The following is a 24032-nucleotide window of genomic DNA, read 5'->3' on the forward strand; positions in this document are numbered from 1 at the left end:
AACCCGCCCCAGCCCCCGACGTAAACATGACGTGCTAAAAGAACGGTTCTAGTTCAGCAAAGAGTTGGTGCCGCTTTGGAACTAGTTTTCTCGGCCGCGAACCGGTTCTTTGTCTGTCAAAACACAAAGAACTGGTTCGCGCGCAGGCACCGGCTCCGAACCGGCTCTCAAAATGCTTTGGTGGAAAAGCGGCTGTTATGAACTAAATAACAGATTACATACTATATATTTATGGTTCTGTGTTAGTAAACACATTGATAATAGTATATGAGAACATTCGCTTTGACAAAAGCTATTTTACCATTTACAAACTGCCTTTTACAGCAAAAATGTATATCAAGCTACATTTAGTTTCATTTAAGACCATAAAGACGTTTGATACAATGAAAGTTTATTGCTGTGAAAACATAAATAAGCAAGGATTGAGTGCAGTCGTCACAAAAGACCCCGATAGAAAATAAAGATCTGAGAGTACCAACCAATGGCAAATCACAAACACACAAATCTTTGTACATCTCCTACCCTTAGATTCAGCTATATAACACTTAGAAATAAAACAGCATTGATCATTCACGTTTAAGAGAAGTAAAGATAAATAAAATTTATTTTACACACACACCATGTGTACACTTAAAGTCCAGTTAATAAAGAAAAAAAAATATAGGGGATGTGCAATAGCTAAAAATCCATAGAAGTCAGATTTCACTTATTATGTGATGAGAGTAAGGAGAGATGACTGACTGACAAGACATCCAACCAGAAACACTCAAATTCATAGAGGAGTGAATGTCTGGACCTAAAACTATATAATACAGTGTTTATAGTAAAACTTAACTTATGCGAGACACAAGTTTTTTCTTAAAGTGAATTGTCATCATCGTTCAGCAAGACGTGGAGCTGTGGAGAATAAGCAGCTTTGTACCTTAGACAGTGTTTGTGAAATCCAGTAGCACATGTCTGATTTTTTTTAATTATTTTTTTCTTGAGCAAAAGTCAAAGGAGTTGCATGTAAGAAATGTATTTCAAATAATCATAAAATGGCCCTGATATGTCACTAGACATTAAGAAATCATGTTCATTTCAAATACTTCGATCACTAACAACAGTAGTCCTGCCAGGGTATTGTCATTTAAATAATGAAGTTGCAGCCCTCAACTGATGTTGATGTTGTCATGTGTTTTGGTTTGATGCTCCACCATCCACCGATCTACCAATCATGAAGTCATTAGTGTTGCAGCATCAGGGTTGCCAGCTCTGCTCTAGTTACCACAGCTGCAGCTACAAATGTATCGGATAAAATATCTATCCTATCTGGCAACCTCAAGTCAGGGGGGAAGGGGAGGGGATACACCGCTCTACAGTCATTTGAAAGTAATTGCAGTACCAGTTTTGGCCACAATCTTACATAAAGCTCCTTTAAACTCCCATCAGACAAGTTGACTGCTCCCTGAAAACAATCATTAAAAGTGACTTGCAAATCTACAAATATCACTACTTAACTTTGTTCTGTGCAAATCCATTTTCTCTGAATGACGGAGCCATCCAACAGATGTTGTTGGGTCATGATCCTTTGTATTGTCTTTGGTTTAAGTATCATGGATTCATTGCTCTTCTATGGGTAGTTTGACAAACGCTATGGCAGCCAGTTCCTTGCAGAACTCCTCCAGAACTATCACACCTCTCAACAGAGTCATGTGATCCACCCTGACAGAGAGAACAGACCGACACATAAAGAAATGTTATCATTAAAAAGAATAACAATAACAAAACAAAAAAAACATTTTGTCAGCCTAACATTTACAAATTATGAATGCTTCTTAAAGGGGCAGTTCACCCAAAAATTGTCACCACTGACCCCTTTTGTATATTCATTTAAGGATGGAATACACTACACAACTTTTGCCAAGATGTCTACCCCAATAGAGTGCTAGTTGCCGAAATCAGTCTGCAGATTTGAGATTTGACAGATTTCACAGAAAATCCTGTAGTGTATGACAAGCACAAACTAAATGTTTTAGCTTCAGACTCTAATTACAACCATTCCCGATTGCAACCAGTAAGTAGGATATCAAACGTTTAATATTTTGAGCAGACTTTTAAAACGCATATCTATTTCATTTGTCATGTGTTGAGGGGGCGCAAGTTTCTGTGTGGGTGAGTTTTGTTCACAATAACTTCTGGTAGTGTGTGATCCTCAGTCGTTTAATGTATAATGACCAGTTTTTTCTTTTCTGTAAGTCTGTAAAGGCCTGTTCATTCACACGCGATATTCTCTAACGTTTAACGCCTTGTGACTAAACAAAGGGTGCAATGTGAGTGTGCACACCGACACGTTTTTTTAAAAAACGCCTCGGGTTCGCTTTTAAGATGAGGAAGATGCAAGGCAAGATGAATGTGGAGCTGCTGGTCTCGTTGGTGTCGGAACCAGTGGTGGAATGTAACGAAGTACAAATACTTCGTTACTTTACTTAAGTACATTTTTCACGTATCTTTACTTTACTTAAGTACAATAAATAGTGCATACTTTTAACTTTTACTTCGTTACATTTTGCAGCAATTATTATACTTTCTACTCCACTACATTTCTACAACTTCTGTTACATTTTCGTTACATTTTCTGATCAGTTTTTCCCATCAAAACATAATCTGACCGTCCGTTCGTTGCACGTTTGTCTCACCAGTGACGTTTGGTTGCCATAGATACAGTATATCAACCCGGTCACACTAAATGCGTCTCACACGCAGTGTGTTTATCATGCAACTCATACGCGAAAATTTGTTTTTACGTGCATAGGAAACACACCGTGTGTAATATATGTTTGGTTTGGTTAGGATTATGGCAAGCCAAGAGGTTCAGAATTACACCATAAATTAATCGCGTTTACTGCCAAACATAGTTATTAAAATATAGTAAGGATAAGCATGATATTGCCTAATTGCAAGCTTGTTTCAGAAATGGTGACATTTTTTTTCCATCATTATTGAACATCATTATAGGAGTAGGCTATTAGGTTGAATGAGTTAGAATTAAAGGAGCAATGTGTGACTTTTAGCGACATCTAGTGGTTCGGTTGCGAGTTTGCACCAGGTTTGCACTAAGGGCTCAGCCCACTGCTCACCCCTCCCTTTCGAAGAAGCTACGGTTGCTAAAACGGGACAAACATCTCGTCGGCTGAGACAGCAGAGAATAGCCAGAGTAAGCCAAGAGTGTGTAACATTGTCACTGTTTCTGTACCACAGTCCATTATAAACCACATCATGAATACTGTCTGTTTACAAAGCCATAGTCAGGTGAGGATCAAGGGTTTTAATATATAATTTAATAAAATAATAATCAGCTGATTGTCTCACAAACGTAACCAGCAGCACATTTCTCCCCACATACTGTAGCAAACCCATAATACAGCGAGGGAGCAGCTATATATTTTTTCTAACAGGTTAGTAATAGTTTAGCTGGCTAATATGAGCTGTTACTGTGGCTGAGCTGGGACTCGTCCGCATGAGTCCAAAGGTCGGAAGTGCGCGCGCTGTTACAATCATGTCATCTCCGCATCCCATAGATACTATTTACTACACACAATAGGCTTTTTTTCTCTGATTTTTAAAATTCTTCGCGATCGACTTTAGTGATAAAATACTTTAGTAAAAGTCTCTATCGACGGGTTAGTGATTCCTGTAACGTACTGTTTTACGGTCAATGACATGAATACTAATCATCAGCTGTCTCACGAACGTAACAGCACATCTATCCCCAACATAACAAACCCATAACACAGCGAGGGAGAACTAAGTTACATGAAACAATCCCAACTACATATTTTACACCACTCACAAGGGAAAAGTCACTACTCACGGAGTGTAAGGCTAGCTTCCAGCTTTCCGCTACTTCTCTTTCAAGGTAGTGATGAAACGCGTTCTGTAGCGCTGTTTGTTCGCGTTCGGCTACGGTAGGAATATGACGTCACAACATGGCGACCTTCATAGAAGGGGATTCCCTCGGTTATGGAGCTATTAATGTCTCATTCTAAGGTAATAAAAACATTACGGCTAATTAAGTAAGTTCTTTATACACCACTGAAAACATAGTTATGGATGTCATATTGCATTTCTGTTAATAGATACTCAACTTTGTTACACATTGCACCTTTAAATGTTTTATTAATCATTAGAAAATAGACATTAAGATAATAAATTGTTATGCAAGTACTTTTACTTTTAATACTTAAAGTACATTTAAAATAAAGTACTTTTTACTTTTTACTTAAGTATGGTTGTCATTGTGTTACTTCTACTTTTACTAAAGTAAATATTTATCTGGGTATTTGTACTTTTACTTAAGTACTGAGATTCAGTACTTCCTCCACCACTGGTCGGAACATAAAGAACTATATGACAAACGAGACAGCAGCAACAAAATAGGACTATTTCGGTTTTACACTAAGCGCCATCTAATGTCAGGGAATGAATTTGGATGTTCACTTGGCTCATTGTCAGCAAAAATCGCTTGAGTGTGAAGTTGTGAAAACAAAAAACGAAGTCTGGCGTTTAAAATATGTTTAGATTTTGAAAAGTCATGTAGCGACTTGCAGAGAATTCCAGTCTTAAACATATCAGCATTCAGGTTTTGCAGGGCATTATGGTGAGTCAATGATGACGAAACATTCATTTTTGATGGAACTGTCCTTTTAACAGATCCAGGGATTATCTTACACAGTTTCCTCTTCCAGTCCCATCAGCTGTCTCCTGATCATCATCAGTCTGTCTGTGACATTGTGGATGTGTTGAATCCTCTGCATTAACTCTCCTATCACCTACAGGAAAATATAAAGCTCACGTTTTACAGATAAATGAGGCACACAAGGCTGCTGTTCTAAAAGTCGGTAGCTGACACATCAGGCATCAAGCTTTCATTCACAACAACATTACATACTGTCAGCTTTTAACATGGTTCTCACCCTGACTAGAGTGGAGAAGAGGGATCGTGTTCCAGGGCTCAAGCTGATGTACGGGTCCAGCAGGTACTCATGCAGGTGAGGGTGAGGAAACACAGCTAATCTGGAAAGAACTGATGTCACCTGCAGGTTTAGCTCATATGGCTGGCAAAGGGAAACATACAGAATTACAGAAAATGTTATTCTTATTATTCATTCTTATTTAAGATACAAAAGTTATTCAAGATCAGCGAGTGATTTTCTCTTTGTCTTTTGTTATTTGATTAACATTAATAATGCAGACAGCTACAGGTACTGTATATTAGGCTGCTGTTACTTGAAGACCGAATGCATGGCATGAATTTACTGACACACATGGTTTTCGGCCAACTGTTTACATTCACTTAAGACAAACGACTGTGTTTATGTGGATACACAATGGGCATTTTGACATAATTGTTTGTGTATTTAATTATTTCAGCGCAATAAGCCTCGAAAGAGTACTGAATTCAGAAACATCTGCTGTCTGCGTTTCGGGTGTGTGTCAGTCAGCACGATTATGCTTTGAGTTCTATTGCTCACAGCTTATTGCACTTAATAACTCTTTAACATCATGCACGTCCAGCTTTTATTTACTATGATGATGTCTTTATATACCACAATATAAACAATACAGCAAAATCTACAGACTGTCCAGCCCTAGTCTGGGCAATGGGGCAGGCTGGCAAAGACACAAGCCTTTTCTGACCAAAAAATTACATCCAAGCCCTGCTAACTTTCGCAAAAACATAAGCACTGATCGTTCAGAAATTTAACAGACCGTTTATCAAAAAAAAAAAAAAAAAAAAAAAAAAAAAAAAGAATGGGAAAATTGGTAAAATATTACCCCGTTAAGATGTGTCAAGCTGATGACACCTTTTCAAACAGACTGACAGCTGTAATACAATCAAAGGGTGATTCAACTAAGTTTTAGTTCAGGGGTGTGCATATTTAGACAGGTTTCTTTTTTCACTGAAATTATGTGTCACTTTGGTTTTCAGTGGCATGCATATGGTTATAATTTTTACATTAGACATGCAAAAGTTCTGATATGATTTTTCTTTGTTTACATCACAAAAAAAAACCAGCTGCTTTAACCAGGGTGTGTAGACGTTTATGGTATCAATCTCAGACAGGTTTGTTTAAGTCCCCCTGTGGAGAAAATCAAGCTTTTAATGTTGTTTATATGTCTGTCTATGTGGTGTTTTTAATATGCTTTAAGACAAACCAGGTCTCACAAAGTCAACACCAACAGTATTTTCTCCTTAAAACGGCAGTGAATCAAAGACAATCTCAAAAATGGGGTTTGAAATTGCTGGTGTTTCTGACGTCACAAATCATGTAACCAATCACGTCAATGTGTGATCATCAACTAAGTGGATCTCTGACCTGGCGTGAGTGAGTGGAGGTGGGGGTGATTTGCATATTCATAGAACCGCGTATACTAAATGAGGCAAGGGTGTGGTCACATTCAAGCTATTTTAAGGTGTAAAAACTCTAATGACCTGATCGATATGTGGAATTTGCATATAATAATTAATAATTGATATTTACTAATTATTCATGGAGGTTTGGATCAGATCAGGCTTAGATGTTATTAAATCTCCCTATAAGGGATGATATGTTACCTGCATCTGCATGCATGTGTAGCTCGGCAATCAACCACAAATGAATTGCATAGATCACGTTTTACAGAGGGATAAAAATTAGCTCAATTGTATATCAATATTCAAACAAAATGTATTATAATTAAATATGAATGTCAATTAGGTCGACATACGTTTACTCCGACGGTATCCCTGATTGGAAGAGTGAGCACAGCGAGCTGATCATGCGATCATTATCAATTCTCACACAGAAATACTTGTGTGAGACATGAAAATGAAATTTCTGGCCATGAAGATAACCCTCCTGTTTTCACAAAGGTTGCCTGCTAAAGTTAACTAAAGTATTAAAGCTTGTAGCTAGATTGTACACTTTAGTGACCTGGATATGAGCAAGAGACATGAATCAATCGATGGAATATAAATGAATTTAATAAAGGCAAACCATGGGTACAATTACTGAAATTGTAGACTACACCTAAATAAAACGATAGATAATAAAATAAAAACTTTAAAAAACATTTATTCAGTTATATTAAATGTTTAATCAGGAGAAAACCATATCTCAAAAGCTATACAAGCAGCAACTCTTATATAATAATAATAATAGAATAGAATAATACTAATAAAAAAAATACCATTCAGAAATGTTTTGTAGGAGCCGTGTTTGGGGAGGTTCTGCTTGACTCTCTTCATCGCCGCTTTCTGGGTCTGATTCTGGATCATTATTTACATTTGACAAGAACACTTATGCAACTCTCGCCCGTAAAGGTAATGAGCGTGAAGTTTCTGGACAACATGCACTCACAGTTTAGCCAATCACAACACACTGGCCTAAACTAACCAATCTGAGCCCATTGCCTGTTTCTGAGGGAGTGGTTTCATAGAATCACGATGTAAACCGGTCGTTCAAATAACAGAGGAGAAAGCGGCTTACAATAAAGGTGAAATTTAAGAAAAAACACAAATACATGTTATATTTTAATACATGTTAAGATAGGAACCTTGGGGTTGTAATTGATGATCAGTTGAAATTCACAGACCACATTGCTAGAACTGCCCAGTCCTGCAGATTTGCCTTGCACAACATTAGGAGGATCAGGCCCTTCCTTACAGAGCATCCTACACAACACTTTGTCCAAGCACTTGTTTTATCCAGACTGGACTATTGTAATGCTCTCCTGGCTGGTCTTCCAGCTTGCTCTGTCAAACCTCTACAATTGATCCAGAATGCTGCAGCCAGAGTAGTCTTTAATGAGCCAAAGAGAGCACACGTCACTCCTCTCCTCACAAAATTGCACTGATTGGCAGTTGCCACTCGCATCAAATTCAAGGCACTGACGTTTGCCTACAGAACAACCACTGGCACTGTTCCCTCTCACCTAAACTCATTACTTCAGACATATGTGCCATCCAGAAACTTGCGCTCTGCTAGCGAATGTCGTCTTGTGGTACCATCTCAAAGAGGCACAAAATCTCTTTCTCGGATGTTTACCATGACTGTGCCCTGCTGGTGGAATGATCTGCCAAACTCAACCAGAGCTTCTAAGTCAGAAGCCACTTTCAAGAAACTGCTGAAGATGTATCTTTTTCAGCAGCACTGGATTCAGTAGTACTAACACTTTCTCTTCTCTGCTATTCTCTTTAAAAAAAAACTGCATTAATATTAAACTGAGAGGGGTTATAGCACTTACGTATTTTTGTCCTACTGTTTAACTGCTTCTATTGTTCTTATTTGTAAGTCGCTTCGGATAAAAGCGCCCCATAAACACAATCATGCAAAGGAAAAAAGCAGTAAACCACCCTTTTTAAGCAAGTCACAGCTCTCATGCATTATGAGGAGGAAGAAAGATCTTTCTGAAGTTGAAAAGCATGAAATGGTGCAATCAATGTTATGCAAAAGGCATGAAAACAACTAAGGCTACATTCACACTGCAGGGCTTAATGCTCAATTCCGATTTTTTGAAAAAATTTGATTTTTTTTGCAAGGCCGTTCACATTTCCAATTAAATACAACCTTTTGTGATCTCCTGTGTGAACGTGAACGTGAACGTGAAATGACCCAGAAGTGACCCGCATGCACTGAAGAGTACTCAACGGTCAATGACGTCACTTGTTTGTGGAATAGTTCTTTTTTTTTTCATATGTTGCGAGCTTTTGTTTTATTATTATTATTGCCACAGCCCATATACAAACACAGACAAAAATTATTTTATCGACGGGCAAAGTTTGCACATAAATGTACGATTTTTCCGATCCTCACCGACCTCGTCATAAAACCCGTTTAAATGATAGTACGCGTCCTCGGCGCTCCTTGCTTTGTCGACGGCGGCCGTGGTGCGACACTGGTGGCTGGTGTTGCCAGATTGGGTGTTTTTTCGCTACATTTTAAGGCATGTTTACATGTGTTTTAGCCAGGTTTTCGCCTGGAAGGCTCTATAGAAATCTGGAACCCTACTGTACGAAGTTAAACTGACAGAGAGCGCGTGTTCACATACACCAGAATGAACGTGTTCACAGTAATGTTCATCAGGCAGTAATACAGTACGTTCAGTTCATGTTCGCCCAAAATATGAACGCGTTCATGCACTATCTTTCATTGAACACCCTCAGGCACAAAACTGGGGAAGAGACACGTCTGCGGCGGCCCATAACAGTGCAGAAACGTGTTGGAGTTGGAGCGTAATGGCTAGCTGGTGCGTGCAATGACGTGCGGGTCGGATATATGTGACTTGGCCGTTCAGATTGAATTTCAAAAGATTTCAAAAGATTGGATGCATATCGGATTTGGACCATATACCCACGTGGCCTGGGTCGCATTTTACAGGTCGCATAGGGGCAAAAAAAAAAAAAAAAAAAAATCGGAATTAGGTCGTTTCAGCCTGCAGTGTGAACGTAGCCTAATATTGTGTGAAAACTAAATGGAGATTATCAAACTATCATAAGATTTGTGAGTTATTTACAGAACAAAGGAACTCGATCAGATAAAGGCTTATTAAGGAGAGTTTCTATCAAAATATTTTTTAATGTATTAAAAGGACATCTATAAAAAAACACTGTTGAGCAGCAAACAGATATTTGAAGCTGCTGGTGTCTCTGGAGTCTCAAAAACCTCTCCATGCAGGCTGGCAGTTATGCGTAAAGTTGCATTTCAGCCACCTCTAACCAAAGCTCACACAAATACACAACTCATTTTTAAATAGTTTTATACACAGATGAATGCCATACTACAATGGATGGTAGATGGATGGATTTCTGTATGGTATGAGTGGCCACCAAGTTCCAACAAGACTGTGACATCAGCAAGGAGCTAGCGGGTGAGGATTTGGGACGGAATGTTGGAAAGTGAGATGGAAGGTCCCTTTAGGGTCTCTGAGGATTTCAAAATGACTTTTGCAAGATATGTGTTCATAACCATAACCATGAGTTCATAACTAACCATTTCTTCTATGGTATAAAAAGAAAGATAGTGCCTTTTCTGCAGGATTTTCCTTCAGGACAATCCACTATCCCATGCTGCAAAAAACACCACTGCAATAAAACTGATAAAAAATGTATTTCCACACCCACTGTAAATGATTCTGTTTGTGAGCTTTGGTTAGAGGTGGCTGAAATGCAACTTTACGCATAAGTTAACTGCCAGCTTGCATGGAGAGGTTTTTGAGACTCCAGAAACACCAGCAGCTTCAAATATCTATTTGCTGCTCAACCGTGTTTTTTTTTAATAGCTCCTTTTAAACAATTAATTTTTTTTGACAGAAACTCTCCTTAATAAGCCTTTATCTGATCGAGTTCTCTTGTGCTGTAAATTACTCACAAATCTTATTATAGTTTGATAATCTCCATTTAGTTTTCACACAATATTAGTTGTTTTCATGCCTTTTGCATAACATTAAACCATTTCATGCTTTTCATCTTCAGAAAGATCTTTCTTCTTCCCCATAATGAATTGGAACTGTGACTTGCTTAATAATGTGAAGGTTTCCATTTACACAAGTAGCAAACTATTTAACAAACCTGTCTGAGATTGATACCAGTTATCTAAAAAAATAAAAATAAAACAAACACTTTCTTTGAAAAAATAAAATATGAATGTTTATTGTACCGAAATCCTACTGATATGTCACTTGCATAATAATGTGGAACACAGTGAATATTCAAGTTGAGAGTGAGGGATCTTACTGAGAATACTCTACCTGCTCTAGTATGCGTGCAATCCTGTCGAACAAAGTTTGTAGGAAATGCCCTTCATAGAATTCTGTAGGTGGGTTGTTTTCAGTGGGTTTTGCAGAATCTGGCCAGTTCCAGTCACGTGAAAGAGCAGTACATTCGTTTAACTAGAGAGAGAGAGAGAGAGAGAGAGAGAGCAAGTGAGAAGGACAGTTTTAGTGTAAGAATATTTGAAAAATTAAAAAAGCAAAAAACACAGTTAATCGTAATTCTACATTCAATTTGACAGAGTAACTTGTAACACAAACAATTTGGTTGAATTTTTATTTTGTTTTGAGTGTGCCAACTCACCAGTTTGTGCGCATCATGAACGTATGTGTCATATCCTGCTCCCTGAACAAGATGGGACGTTTTTGCCTCTTGGGGCACTAAACACAAGAAGCTATGAAAATTAAAAACAAGTTAGAAATTCAAACAATCAATCACACGTTAGACATCCACTACATCAACCAGTCGATTTAACTATGATATTTGATCACTCTGAGATTATTGACACGGTCTAAATAAATAATCTAAATAAAAAATACAGTGAATATACAAAAAAATACAGTAATAAAGTAAAGTATTATTAATTTAAAATGACCATTTTCTATTTTAATATATTTTAGGTGATTTAATATATATTTTAAGTATATTTTATATTTTAATAGGAAGAACAGAATTTATTTTAAATATTTTAAAATCTTTTGTAACATTATAAGTTTGTCATTGCTAAATAAAATCTTTTTAAAAAGAAAATCTTACTGACCCCAAACTTTTGAACTAGTAGTGTGCTTGTGTGTATATATACTACACACTAAAGGGTTTTCCAACTATTTGATCTCAAGTAACCCCAAATATGATCCCCTTCCTAAATAGACAGCTTGATATTTTTATGTACACAGATTTGTGAGTACAGACATGTAGCTGTGTGAGAAAAATATTATATTATGAAATCATGTTTCCAAGTGATATTGTCATTTTACTAATGCATTTATTATTGTTTTTTTTTTTTTACAATTGAACTAAAAATATTAATAAAATGTGTTTTTTGAGCCTTTATAGGTTTTGTTTGAAGATCTGCTTAACATTGTAAAAAATATGTTACAATACAGAAAACCAGACTGGGGACAAACTTTTTTTTTTTTTACACAGTACTGTAAGGGTGGTTATGATGCTTCTATAGCTTTTGTCCTTCAAAAATTCAGTTTGTATACAGAGTACGTGAGCGAAACAGAGCATTTCATAATTTCAGCATTTCATAAATATGCCAGTGCTATCCGCTCACGACCCAAGCGATTGCTCACTGGTGAAATGACGTTTGCTCAAATCCCGCTGCGACATGAATTTTCTCATTACTACATGTCTTTCTCTGAATTACGTTAATGCCTCTCAATTACAGTAGGCACCAGTTATAATACGCCTATTTGTGGCTTTAAAGCAGGGGTCGCAACAGGCAGCAATAATATCTGGCCCACGGGCCAAAACTGGCCCGCCAGCAATAATATATGGCCCGCGCTGCAGATATCTGTGGATCGCTAGACACACCTCTAAAATAACCGTCATGAAATGTCTAATATTATATTAAATGCGTCTCTATAGCACGCGTTGTTTATCGTGCAAATACGTTTTTACGTTCATATGATAAGCAGTTTTTCGCATGCATTTGATGCGCACTTTATACACACGCACCCAACACCACTAAACATACCCATAAGTATCATATGCACGTAAAAACTCATTTTCACGTATAAATTGCACAATACAATGCATGCTATAGAGACACATTTAGTGTGATTGGGTTGTCGTTGCAGATAAGACACACCAGCTTTTGCATTTTCAAAACTAGGTAGGGTGAACGCATAGTTGTCTTTTCATTATTCATTGTATGGCTATTTTCGCTGTCAACTTTCCTCTTTAGACTCTTTGATAATGTCATTTTCTCTCACCAGCTAGCTTAAATGTTAACATCACTCTACACACGACATAATAGCGTACCTCCAGCACGCAAAAAATAAAAAAATGCAGTTTAGTATGCAAGGATGTCGAGGAATAATTCTAAATTTAAAAGTAGCCTACATCAAATAATTATTATAATAAGTTAGACTCCACTGTGTAACAACAAGAAAATTAAAATAATACACATTTATTATTCATAATATGGAAAGAGGAAATAAAACATAGTTTGTTAAGAGCATGACTCAAAAGTGCCATTAATGGGCTTATTCAAGTCCTCTTTTATTTTTTTTGAGTTATTTTTATCCATTCCGCATCTTCCACATGAGTGTTTTATCAAGGCAGGATGTGTTGAAAGATGCCGCAATATATCGGGAGACATGTGGGTCAGACATGATTTTGACCACTTCATTAAGTTTTGTTTTGTAGAAATCCTTTCTAACAATTTAATTTTGTTTCATTTGCATATTATTTTTAATCAATGTTTTATCAACCAATTGCCTGGATTTAATAAATAAGAAGCAAATATAGCAGACAACATAATCAGGACATGGAGGCTCCAGTGCAATTGTATTGCTCGTGAACTGGAGCTCTTTTCATAAATGAACCGAAACTCAGTGTTTAAGCTGCCTCACAGACACAAGAAATATATAGAAAGCTTAAAAATATCTAATTTTAAACAAAACAATATGAAACGACAAGAAACCGACTACTCTCTGCTTATGTAATCCATGTGAAAAGTGCATTTCTCTCTATAGACCATTTCACAAGATGTAAACAACACTGGTCCAGAAGCACTTCCTGTTTCAGTTTTTTAACACTAAATAAAAGCTGGGATAAAATACAACCAACATAACATTTAAAACTGAATCAAAAAGTTAAACAAACATCTTTAAGATGTTTTCTTTACATGTGAAATAAAGAAAACTGAAACAGGAAGTGTTTCTGGACCAGTGTTGTTTACATCTTGTGAAATGGTCTATAGGCGTGTTATTAACTATTGCGGTCACTATTGCAGCCGACACAGTCACTAATAAACAATTAAAATGTCTCCTTGCTATATTTGAAACATTCATAAGCATTACTTTTGCCGGTTCCTTGTGACAGCTTTTGTGTTATTGGCAGCGTCATCCTCTGGTTACATGAACACGGAGTAACCACCACCGAAAACATTGGGATTTTTTTTAGACAATAATCGCACAACCTATTCGATATTCTACAATTAAATCAACAAATCAAATATTCGAAAATCGAGACTCATCCCTACTGCTTTATTAATGCATCCAGTGTAAAACCCGGACAAGCAATATTATATAAAGTGGTATAATCAAACGTGACATGGTGAATTGCAAACATATCCACATGGATATGATCAGATGCTTTCTTTACTGCAGTTTATTTTTCTAGTATATTTATTTTGTTATTAATTGGGAAGTGCACGGCACATATTAACATATTCATCTAAACGGCTCTCTCAGCAGCAAACCTGTATATACAGTATTTCTTTGACCTGCTGAACTCAAAGTAAGATATTTTGAAGAATGTTAGATGACATTGATGACGACTTCTGGAGTATTTTTTTTCCATACTACCCAAAGGGCATTCTGGGTTGAGCGAGTGAAGCAGAATCTTCAAAAAGGCGCTCTCCACTCCGGAGGAAACATTATCGCACCACTCACATGCTGTTTTTATACTACAAAGTAAAAATTTCATTGTCTTCTACTGATACCTGTTGACGATGTCTGCAACTTGTGTGTGCGCACTGGGTTTTCGTCTTTCTCTAGCACTGGGCAGAGACAGAAGAGGCTCCTGGCCACTGAACCCACTATCTTCATACATGTCTGTGAAAAATGGATCCTCTTCCAGCTCCCTGATGGACAAAGAGAGGGGGTAATGAATGATGAGCCACTATGAGAAGTAAGAGAATCTGTGTTCAGTCTCTCTGCTCACTCAGACTCTTCCAGAACATCACTTTCGACTGCATGTCTCTCGTCCGCTGCCCCTGATCCAGACAGCCTGTAGCTGCGCTTCTCAAGATTACGCAGCACCAGATTGGTCAAGATGCTCCTGCTGGGCTTCTGTAAAAGCTCCTCGAAGAGACGCAATGTTGCAATACTGATCTAACAGGGAAAAAATGCGAGTTGTAACAAAGTGATGCTCTCAAGAATGAAAATGTATGAATCCTTTAATCTAGTTACCTCGTCTGAGATGTGGTTGCAGTGTTCAATAAGGCGGTAACGTAGAATGTGTGTATGTGTGTCCTGCTGCTGTTCACAATTTGTGTCATTTCCCAACAGAAACTGAACCAATTCCTCCAGCAGTGCAGGGGAACGTATGTGATGTACAGAACAGGACAGCAGAGCGGTGTGTACCAGGATCCCAACCTCTGACCTGGACATCCAGAGTTTAAAAAAAAAAGCGCCACTCGTATTCCTGTCATACTGCGAACTTACAATTCTCATGACAGCAGACAGCAACCTCTGAGGAAGTTTTGTGCTTTCTACTCACATCTGAAGCAGATGAGGCTGGATGACTCCTTTAAGCCACTGAAGGTGAATTGCTCTCGCCAGTTCAACACCAAGTACCTATAGGAAAAAACATATATAATTATGTGCAATATGTTTATAATCAATATGAGAGCATTTCTAAACCATAAAAAATACACTATTCAGGGCTCCAGACTGTGACCAAATGGTCGCACTTTGCGACCAAAAATTGAGAGTGTGCGACTGAATTTTACATCTAGTCGCACATGTGCGACCAGTAAATTTGCCACACGTTAAACGCATGGTTAAGCGTGGAAGGGGCGCATCAATGAATCCGTGACAAGAATAGCACCTGTAAACGTCTGTGGGAAGGAGACGGAGACAAATATCACAACCTGATGTGCGTCTGAGCAATCAGCGATCTAGTATTGACTCGTTAGTCGTTACCAAGCAGCGAATGCAAACAAAATGAAAGTGGAACGAAAATACGCCACTCATATATGATTAGGACCGTGGAGCAGCAGCAGCGATCTGAACCATTGACAGTAAAATAAAGCCCCGAACTTGCCAGTCGCGGGCCGATCTCGCTCACGCAACAATGTTACTAGGAGATCCAGTGAAGAAATCCATTGAATTCGCCTCAGAATTAATAACGTCGACAACACGAGATCCAGTTTATAAAAGAGTTCTGTTATAATTTATATTTATAACTTATAAACCATATCAGATCAAACAGCGCTGACGTGGAAACCATGGAGAAACACTTATAGAAGGCTTTCAGTCCACAAATGAGCCTAACAGAACCATGGATTTAGGCTAATGTAGTAAGTTAACTCTAACCATAAATATGATAATGTGTAAGAAATAGTCAAATGCTTACAAGTAGCCTACAACACATCTTTTTCCAGCACTTCAATAATATATAAATGTTTTTGTTTTGTTTTTTTTGTATTTTTATGTGATTACCAACACATTTTTTGTTCATCCTTTAAAGATTGTCCTAAAACGAAAAATTAAGATGTTGGAAAACTCTTATTTAAACACTTAAAAAATAATAATAATACCATTGTAAACAGTAGGATGTTTATTGGCTATTTTCACTCTACATATATATTTTCACTGCTTTTATTAATTAATATTAAGACATTATAAATGATAATAACTAAGTTAATTTCATCTACACCCTTAATTAAGCTTAGTGATTTATTGTCAGCCCCAGTTCTACCATCATTTTTTTTTTTTTTTGTAGAACTCGCTGTGAGTTCTCATTTGAGGTGATGCTGCCCCTTAAATTTGAGTCTGGAACCCAAACAGCGTATCATAATGTTAAGTCTATTTATTATTAAAGAATTTGTCAGTATTACAGTTATTTTGGGGGAAATTTAAATAATTGCATTGCAAGCTGATTTAAGGTGTGCCCCTAAATTTTCTGCTTGCGCTCCTAACATTTTCAGTCAGGGGCAACAGCGCTCCTAGTAAAAAAAGTTAGTCTGGAGCCCTGCAATTAAACAGCGCCAATCTGTCATATACATACATTATAATGAGAACAATTTAGAATTCTTTGTGCTTCATTGCCCGTGTTTCAGTGCATTGTTACAGGAAGAGCACATCGACAATGGGATTAACACTTTCTGGCTAGCACGTAACTTAGTCCAAGTTCACATGCATTTGCAAGTTGTAATGTTACGCTTATGTTGTGTATCTAGGATTTCTGATTAATCTCATTTAGGATGTGTCATATAGAACAGGCTTCAATTTACTGATGTTCATCCATTTTTCAGCTTCACCTCATGCTGCTACTCCTTTTAGATGTTTCTTTTTTTTTTTGATAATATAGCAGTGTGATTTTATATAGTTACATTTTAATATTTTGATATAAATGTTAATTTCATAATTTTAGTTTCATTTCATTCATTTTAGTAACAGTTTTTTTAATTAAAATATTTTAATGATCACCATGATGGACACACCCTACCCCCGAGTACTTGTTTTTGAGACCTATAAGTAATCGAAATGAAAAACTGACAAATTGCCCATCCCTAGACTTTTTCGTAAATAATAAATGACGAAACGCAATAAACACGTTCATGTTATCTTGCTTTCGGAGTCATTTTGATGACAGTTTTTGACTAAGGCATCGGTCACATGACTTTTCTTGATGCGCATTAAGTAATTTATTTGGTAAATGTATTTCCATTATAGTTTATGCACGTTTTCTTATCGGATAGAAATGTAAAAAGTGTATTAATTGAGTGCATACTTTTTTTGACCATTTTTTTTTCACACATATTTTTTATCTTGCCATTTCCATCCATAATTTGTTATGCGCTATCCCAAAATGCACATACAAATACATTGCTAATGTTTTATTCAGGCTATATTTCAAACTAATGCAGTTCTACAGATAAAATACACACATGGTTAACACAAATGAATGATTTTGTCAAACCCTTGGTGCTTCTTTGATGAGCTCATTGCAGTAGTCCAAAAAGCAGAAGAACCTGTGGACGTTCTCACTGCCAGGAAATGACGGGCTCTCATCCTTTGTGAACTGAGTCCTGCAAAGCCAACAACAGATCCCCAATAATTAATTTAGAATAAGAAGATAAGACATGCCCACAAATGAAGGATAAACAATTTAGCACTTCATAACAGACACACACCTCCACTGTACACTGGAGTAGCTGTGGATGTCTGCAGGGTCGAGTGATGAGGGTATGACGCAGTAAAGTTCAGTCAGTCTCTGAGCGAGTAGGTGACATAGTGGAGTTCTCTCAGCCAGAAGATGTCCAGAGTCTTCCTGTGGTAAACTGACCAGCAACAGCAAACTCTCCATGGATCTGAGCACAACATGACTTTTCTAAGAGAGAGGGAAAGGGAACCACTAAATTGACCAGTTATCTATTTATTAAACATTTTAAAGAAAGACAAATCCCATCCAAATACAGATTAAGTGACCATGATCTAGAGATAGAAAGGAAGACATCGACAAGCATGGACAGAGAGAGAGAGAGCAGAGGATCTGTAGAGACTGTGATCTACAGCACATAGAGGAACACTTTCTGCTCTTCTGTTTGAAATATACTAATATAAGAGAAACTTTTCTGCCCAGATTTGAAACCTTGATTCCATCATTTTTTGAACTGAGTGTCAAAGAAAAAAATGTCCTTCTTACTCAGAGAAAATGATATTACAGCTGCACTAGCGGCTAAATATGTGTTTGCGATTCACAACGCCAGAGACAGTTGATTCTTTTGAGACCCACTGTCTTTATTCATTTATTAGGATAGATTGTGCTGATTCATCTATTTATTACTATGTCACATATATGACATGATCTATATATGTTTTGTTTGTTTGTTTGTTTTATTTATATAATATGTTGATGCTTTGGCAATATTGTGTTACACAGTCATGCTAATAAAGATTTAAAATGAAAAAAAAAATGAAAGGGAGTCTCATTAAAAACAATGATTCTGAATGTAAAGTTGACTGAGCTTTATGGCCTATTCACACCAAGTCTGATCCAATAAATGGCACAAAGGTTTACCGATTAGATTTTACATAAAAAAATGAAATTCATTAGCTTTAATACTCAACACATCAATGAACCATAAACTGTATTTTTACAAATATATTGGAAACAATTGTTCTGGTTATTATCTAATGTGGGTCTATATTATTATTTTATTTTTTGTATTGCAAACACATTTTTCATCATATGTTGAATGCTTAATTTGATCTCAAAATTTGGTGACTCTACTATATATGCAGTCTAAATGGTAAAAATAGTGCTTTAAACTGTAAAAAAAAAATTAGCACAATTTATTTTTAACAAGTTTTTTTGTTTTGTTTTTGAATGGAAACCACAGGGGCCACAATGCAATGCCGGGGGTCCACATAATATTTTTTTAAAAATTATTCATTACCAAATTAATATTACAATTGTGAAATTATTTCATCCTATTTCTAAACTAGTTTTTAGTCCTAGCTTTTAGTTTTTAACAGTAGTTTTATGAAAAACTTTAATTATTAACTGTTAAAAACCCTTCTCCTAGAAATGTAATTATTTATTTATTTATCAGTAAATGTATTCAGCTACACCAAAAGGGTGTAATTGTAATGCATTGATCTTTTTTAAATTAACTTTAAAACTTGGTGTGAATCAGCCTTTGGGGTACCTCTCCCCAGTCATGCATTCGGTTTAGTTACACATCCAATCTGTCTTGTGTTTGTTTTTTTCATGATGAATCACCTCACTTTTCACCAGGTAAATGAGTACAGGGATAATGCCTGTGGCTTCCTGGGGTGAGCTGGAAGAGTCAGAACTGGCAGAAGGTGACGGTGGAGAGGGAGCCATCTCAGGACTGGAGCCCTTCTCCACAGCCTCACCAGAAAGAGAACTGGACTTCTTCTGAGAGTCTTTGGTAATCTTTGTGATAGAAATGTGGGTGTTTGTTATCACTTTTAAGATTCACAATCTAAATCAGATTCAATCTGAACAACAGTCAACACACTCGTGTCAGAAGACACAATGAAGAAAGTACCTCAAGGATATAGTTGAGGACATAAGGGTCTTTTTTAACTCGAGTGCAAACAGCAAGGAGAAACTGAGACTCCTCTTTTTCCGTCTGTGAATCAGGGAGTCCACACAGATGAATCAGTTTCTATAACGGAGATTGACAAGAGGGAATAAATTAGACATTATTTTCCACATCAGAGAGTGTAATGCAACCTAATTTCCTTTAAAATATTGGATGCTTCATTTCATAATAAATTCCAAAATGTGGTGAATGTTTTGCTCTCCAAATGTTAAAAATCAACACACTGGCTTTAATGAAAAACATCATGGTGCTTAAATGTGTACAAAATTCAAACATGAATAAAAAATAAATAAAATCTAATTATTTTTAATTTCCACTTAATGATATAAAAGCTAAAGCAATCTTCCACCTAAAAGACTGACATTATTTACTTCCACTACTATTCAAAAGTTTGGAGTCAGTCATTTATAATGTTACAACAGAGTTCTACTTCAAATAAATGCTTTTCATGTGACAGCAGAAACATCATTCAGCAATTGTTTTCAATACTGAGAATAAGAAATATTTCTTGATGATCCAATCAGCTTATTAGAATGATCAATAATAATATTATTTATGATATGAATAATAATAGTTATAATAATAAATACTTATTCACAATAGTTTTTTTTCTTATGGTAAGCATTTCGAAACTTCCATAATTAAAAACCCATATTTATTTTTTTTAGGACAACTTGTCGTAGTTCTTTTCCATACAATAAGAGTTCCTACTGAACATGTCTTACCTGTACAGGCCGATAGACATTGATTAAATGCAGCACAGGTTTCGTGATCTGGCTCAGGACTTTAGAGAAAAACAGCATCACTTGTTGACTCATGCCAGGAGGATACTGTACAAATGTATAAAGCAATATTTCAGTTTCTTTTTAGCTTTAAATATTTTTAATCTGTGTCTTGAGTCTGTGTCCTCATACCTGTGCTTTTCCCAGCGTGCAAAGTGTCTCTAGTATTTTGTGCTGGAGCAGATACTCCATGCAAGGACCCGTTTCCTCCCCTTGCTGTTTCTCCTCATACACCAGGATGTCCAGCATCTGTCTGAGCCTCCAAGGGATGTCTGTTTGCTTCACCGGACGAGACTCATCTTTGTACAAGAGACAAACATGCAATTTAAACTTTCGTTTAACTACTTTTCCTTTCCTCTTCATGAATTTTTCTTTATTATTTTCCCCCAAATGATCTAAGATTGAAGCATGGCATAATTTTCAGTTTCACTGTAAACACTCAAATACATGAGTAAGCTATTGCTTAATTTGAATTTGCACTTATAGTTTTACCTGAAGTTTCAATGTAATAGTTGGTTATTGCTTTCCAGTGATCCACAAAAGAGTCCTGCAGGTTTATCGAAGGCTCCCTCTATAAGAATCAGAACAAGATAAACACTTTTATAACTGCAATTATACTTTCATTACTGTCATTAATTGTATATATGATCATTTAACACTGATTTCCTGTAAATACATAATCCTTAAAGTCTTGAAAAAAATAAAGTCTTGTAGTAATAAGCAGAGGACAAGGTCAAATTCATTATTTTTATTTTACAAACACTACCATTCAAATGTTTGACAATTATATATTTTTTTCCCCAAAAGACGTCTCTTATTCTGATCAAGGCTGAATTAATTTTATGAATAATACGAAATAGTGAAACAGTAAACATTTAAATAACTTTTTTCTATTTTAATACATTTTAAAACATAATTTATTTCTGTGATGACAAATTTGAATTTTCACATTACTCCAGTCTTCAAAATCATTTTTTTTTTGCTGCTCAGGATACATATCAAAATCATTATCAATGTTAAACCATTTTGTGGAAACCGTGATAATTTTTTTATTTATTTTTTTTTATTCATAGCCTATATATTTTATTTTTTATATATATATATTTTATTTTTTTAAGTTTTTTTTGTATTCTTTGATAAATAAAAAGTTCAAAAGAACCGTATTTGAAATATAAATATTTTGTAACATTATAAATGTCTTTACTCTCACATTTGAACAATTTAAAAATCCCCAAACTTTGTTATGCCACTTGGTTTGATATAGTGTTATAATGCCGATGCCAATGCATTTTAAGTGTGGCTTACGTCTTCAAATATGATGTTATGCATGCATGATGTCAACCTTTTTTAAGCTTCTTCTGAGGACGTTTCTTTCTCCTGTCAGAAACTTGTCCACACCCGCGCATGCATATCTGCACCTTCCACGTGAACACATTTTAGACAAACCCAAAAGTGTATGGCGATCAAAGAAAAACTCACATAAATATCCACTAACTTAATATCAATGGACTTGATAAATAAAAAAAATACAGCAAACCAACGCAATCTATTGATTAGTGTACAGTCCTCAACTTCTGTAGCACGCAAGCTACACTGACGACAATGCATCTTCATATAAGACACTGAAATGCGTGACAACAACACGTTGACAGTCTACCAAATTTCGTTTATGTACAGCAGCGTTTAAAACACTTTCATAAAGTTTTACAGTATCGCGCAACATGTGTCTCGAGATATTTTTTATACAATAGCTCGGCTAAGCTAACAGGCTAGTTTGAAAACATTCAAAAGTCGATGTTTACTTACTGTTTCCAAAGCCTGCTGCAGAAAAGCCGTCACTTTATTAAAGACGTCCATGGCTGGATCCCAGCAGATCTTAACCAATTCTACATTACGTTTTGGTCATTTTTATAAAGTTATTTAGTGCTAGTGTAGTTTGTAAACATTTATGTGGCTGCTTAGCTTGAGCTTTATCTGCCTCCAGTGGCGAACACTGACCCCCACTGTCATGATTGCGCGAAGATTAATCGGACATTATCGTCTTGTTGTGTAAAGTCTAGAAAAATTGAATTTCCTCATATAACATCAAGCCAATCAGGTTTTATCACTAATGCGTCATCACAACTAGTTGTAGAGATCCTAGTTGTAAAAATCCAAATTAATAAAGCCATTGATTTCATGGAGTGGAGGATGACGTATTCATTTATTTTACAGTGATCATTAGCGCTATCGTTCTCAAACAACGTTTAAGTTAGCCTATTAACAGTTTATCTGCACTATGTGCTCATTCGGACTGAAATAGTAAGCATTAAGAATAATCTATGGTAGGCCTAATAAACAAAATCAGACAACAAAATAAAATAAAGGAACAAAATTCAATTCTAAACTTTCCATGATTGACTTCACTTTTCCAATGAACGGCAAAAACAACGGTAATTTTACCCTGATATTTTAATTACATTAATTCCTACATTTCTTTTAAATCAAATAACACATTTTGATCACAATCAAAGAAATACATTTGAATTAAATGCCTATGTTTTTAATTGAAGTGGTGTCAATTGCAATAATCTGTGGATTTATTAAATCATTGTATTCAGCACGCGAGCTCATTGGCTAATGGCTACTGATACAGCAGGAACCAATCAGCTTTGTCCTATAGTGATGATGTGATTGTTGACATATTATGAACACAATAAAACTCCAAAGTAACCATCTGTGGAAAAATACAGTACCAACCACCTAGACCTAGCAACACCATAGCAACTAGCCAGAACAACCTAGTAACTGATAACATTTTCTTCAGGAAATGTAAATTCTAGTAATTATTGTACACAGGTTCCAGTCTCATTATAGATTTATGTTTTAGACAGACTCAACAATGCACTGAAGTTTGCAACCATGTCGATTTTTATGTACAATTTTGTTTTGAGAAAGCAGCAGCAGTTTTGTTTCAGTTCAAAGGTTTCTCATAGGCCGAGACTGTTTAAATGCATTTTTTTCAAAGGGCTCATATATATAGATTAGGGCTGGGTATCGCTCAAACATTTTCATATCCAAACCAATACCATGACTTCAATACCGGTTCGGTTCCTGAACAAAACCAATTTAATGAACAGATAACATTATAGCAGAGGCTAGAACATTTCTGTGAAGAGGGGGAGAAAACAAGCTTATTAGCTTATTAGTGCAACGAGACATATAATGTAGTTTCATCAAAAAGCATGTGTAATTAATTGAAATCATAAAACTTATCATGAAAAAACTAATTTATTAACAGTGTAACAAAAAATACATTCTTAATGTCTTTTTCTTCAAATTCCATTTTCTTTTTGTTACTCAGTTCTGTGCTTTCTGTTTTATTTTGTCTGTATGGTTTAATCAGAAACATGTCTAAATAATTGAATCCATAAAAAGGAGC

At 36.1% G+C, this 24032-nt stretch overlaps 1 protein-coding gene across 2 annotated transcripts; it reads right to left on the bottom strand.

Moving 5' to 3' along the window:
• Positions 1–374: 374 nt before the first annotated feature.
• Positions 375–22639, bottom strand: fhip2b (FHF complex subunit HOOK interacting protein 2B). 2 transcript variants are annotated; one of them, XM_039665479.2, is made up of 17 exons: positions 22418–22637; positions 21104–21182; positions 20744–20910; positions 20555–20659; positions 19773–19892; positions 19481–19657; positions 17889–18085; positions 17675–17783; positions 15248–15324; positions 14938–15130; positions 14690–14859; positions 14469–14609; positions 11096–11186; positions 10771–10911; positions 4956–5096; positions 4711–4811; positions 375–1704 (listed from the first exon to the last, which is right to left on the bottom strand). In XM_039665479.2, exons 1-17 carry the CDS (start codon positions 22466–22468, stop codon positions 1602–1604), a joined length of 2163 nt encoding a protein of 720 aa, XP_039521413.2. In that variant the 5' UTR covers positions 22469–22637; the 3' UTR covers positions 375–1601. The 2 variants fall into 2 exon arrangements, with proteins under 2 accessions (XP_039521413.2, XP_039521414.2); XM_039665480.2 differs by lacking the exons at positions 375–1704; positions 4711–4811; positions 4956–5096 and adding an exon at positions 5747–5866 and having other exon boundaries at positions 22418–22639.
• Positions 22640–24032: the final 1393 nt, after the last annotated feature.

The sequence above is a fragment of the Pimephales promelas genome, chromosome 14, assembly GCF_988280905.1.
Source record: "Pimephales promelas chromosome 14, fPimPro1.hap1.1, whole genome shotgun sequence".
Taxonomy (NCBI): Eukaryota; Metazoa; Chordata; class Actinopteri; order Cypriniformes; family Leuciscidae; genus Pimephales; species Pimephales promelas.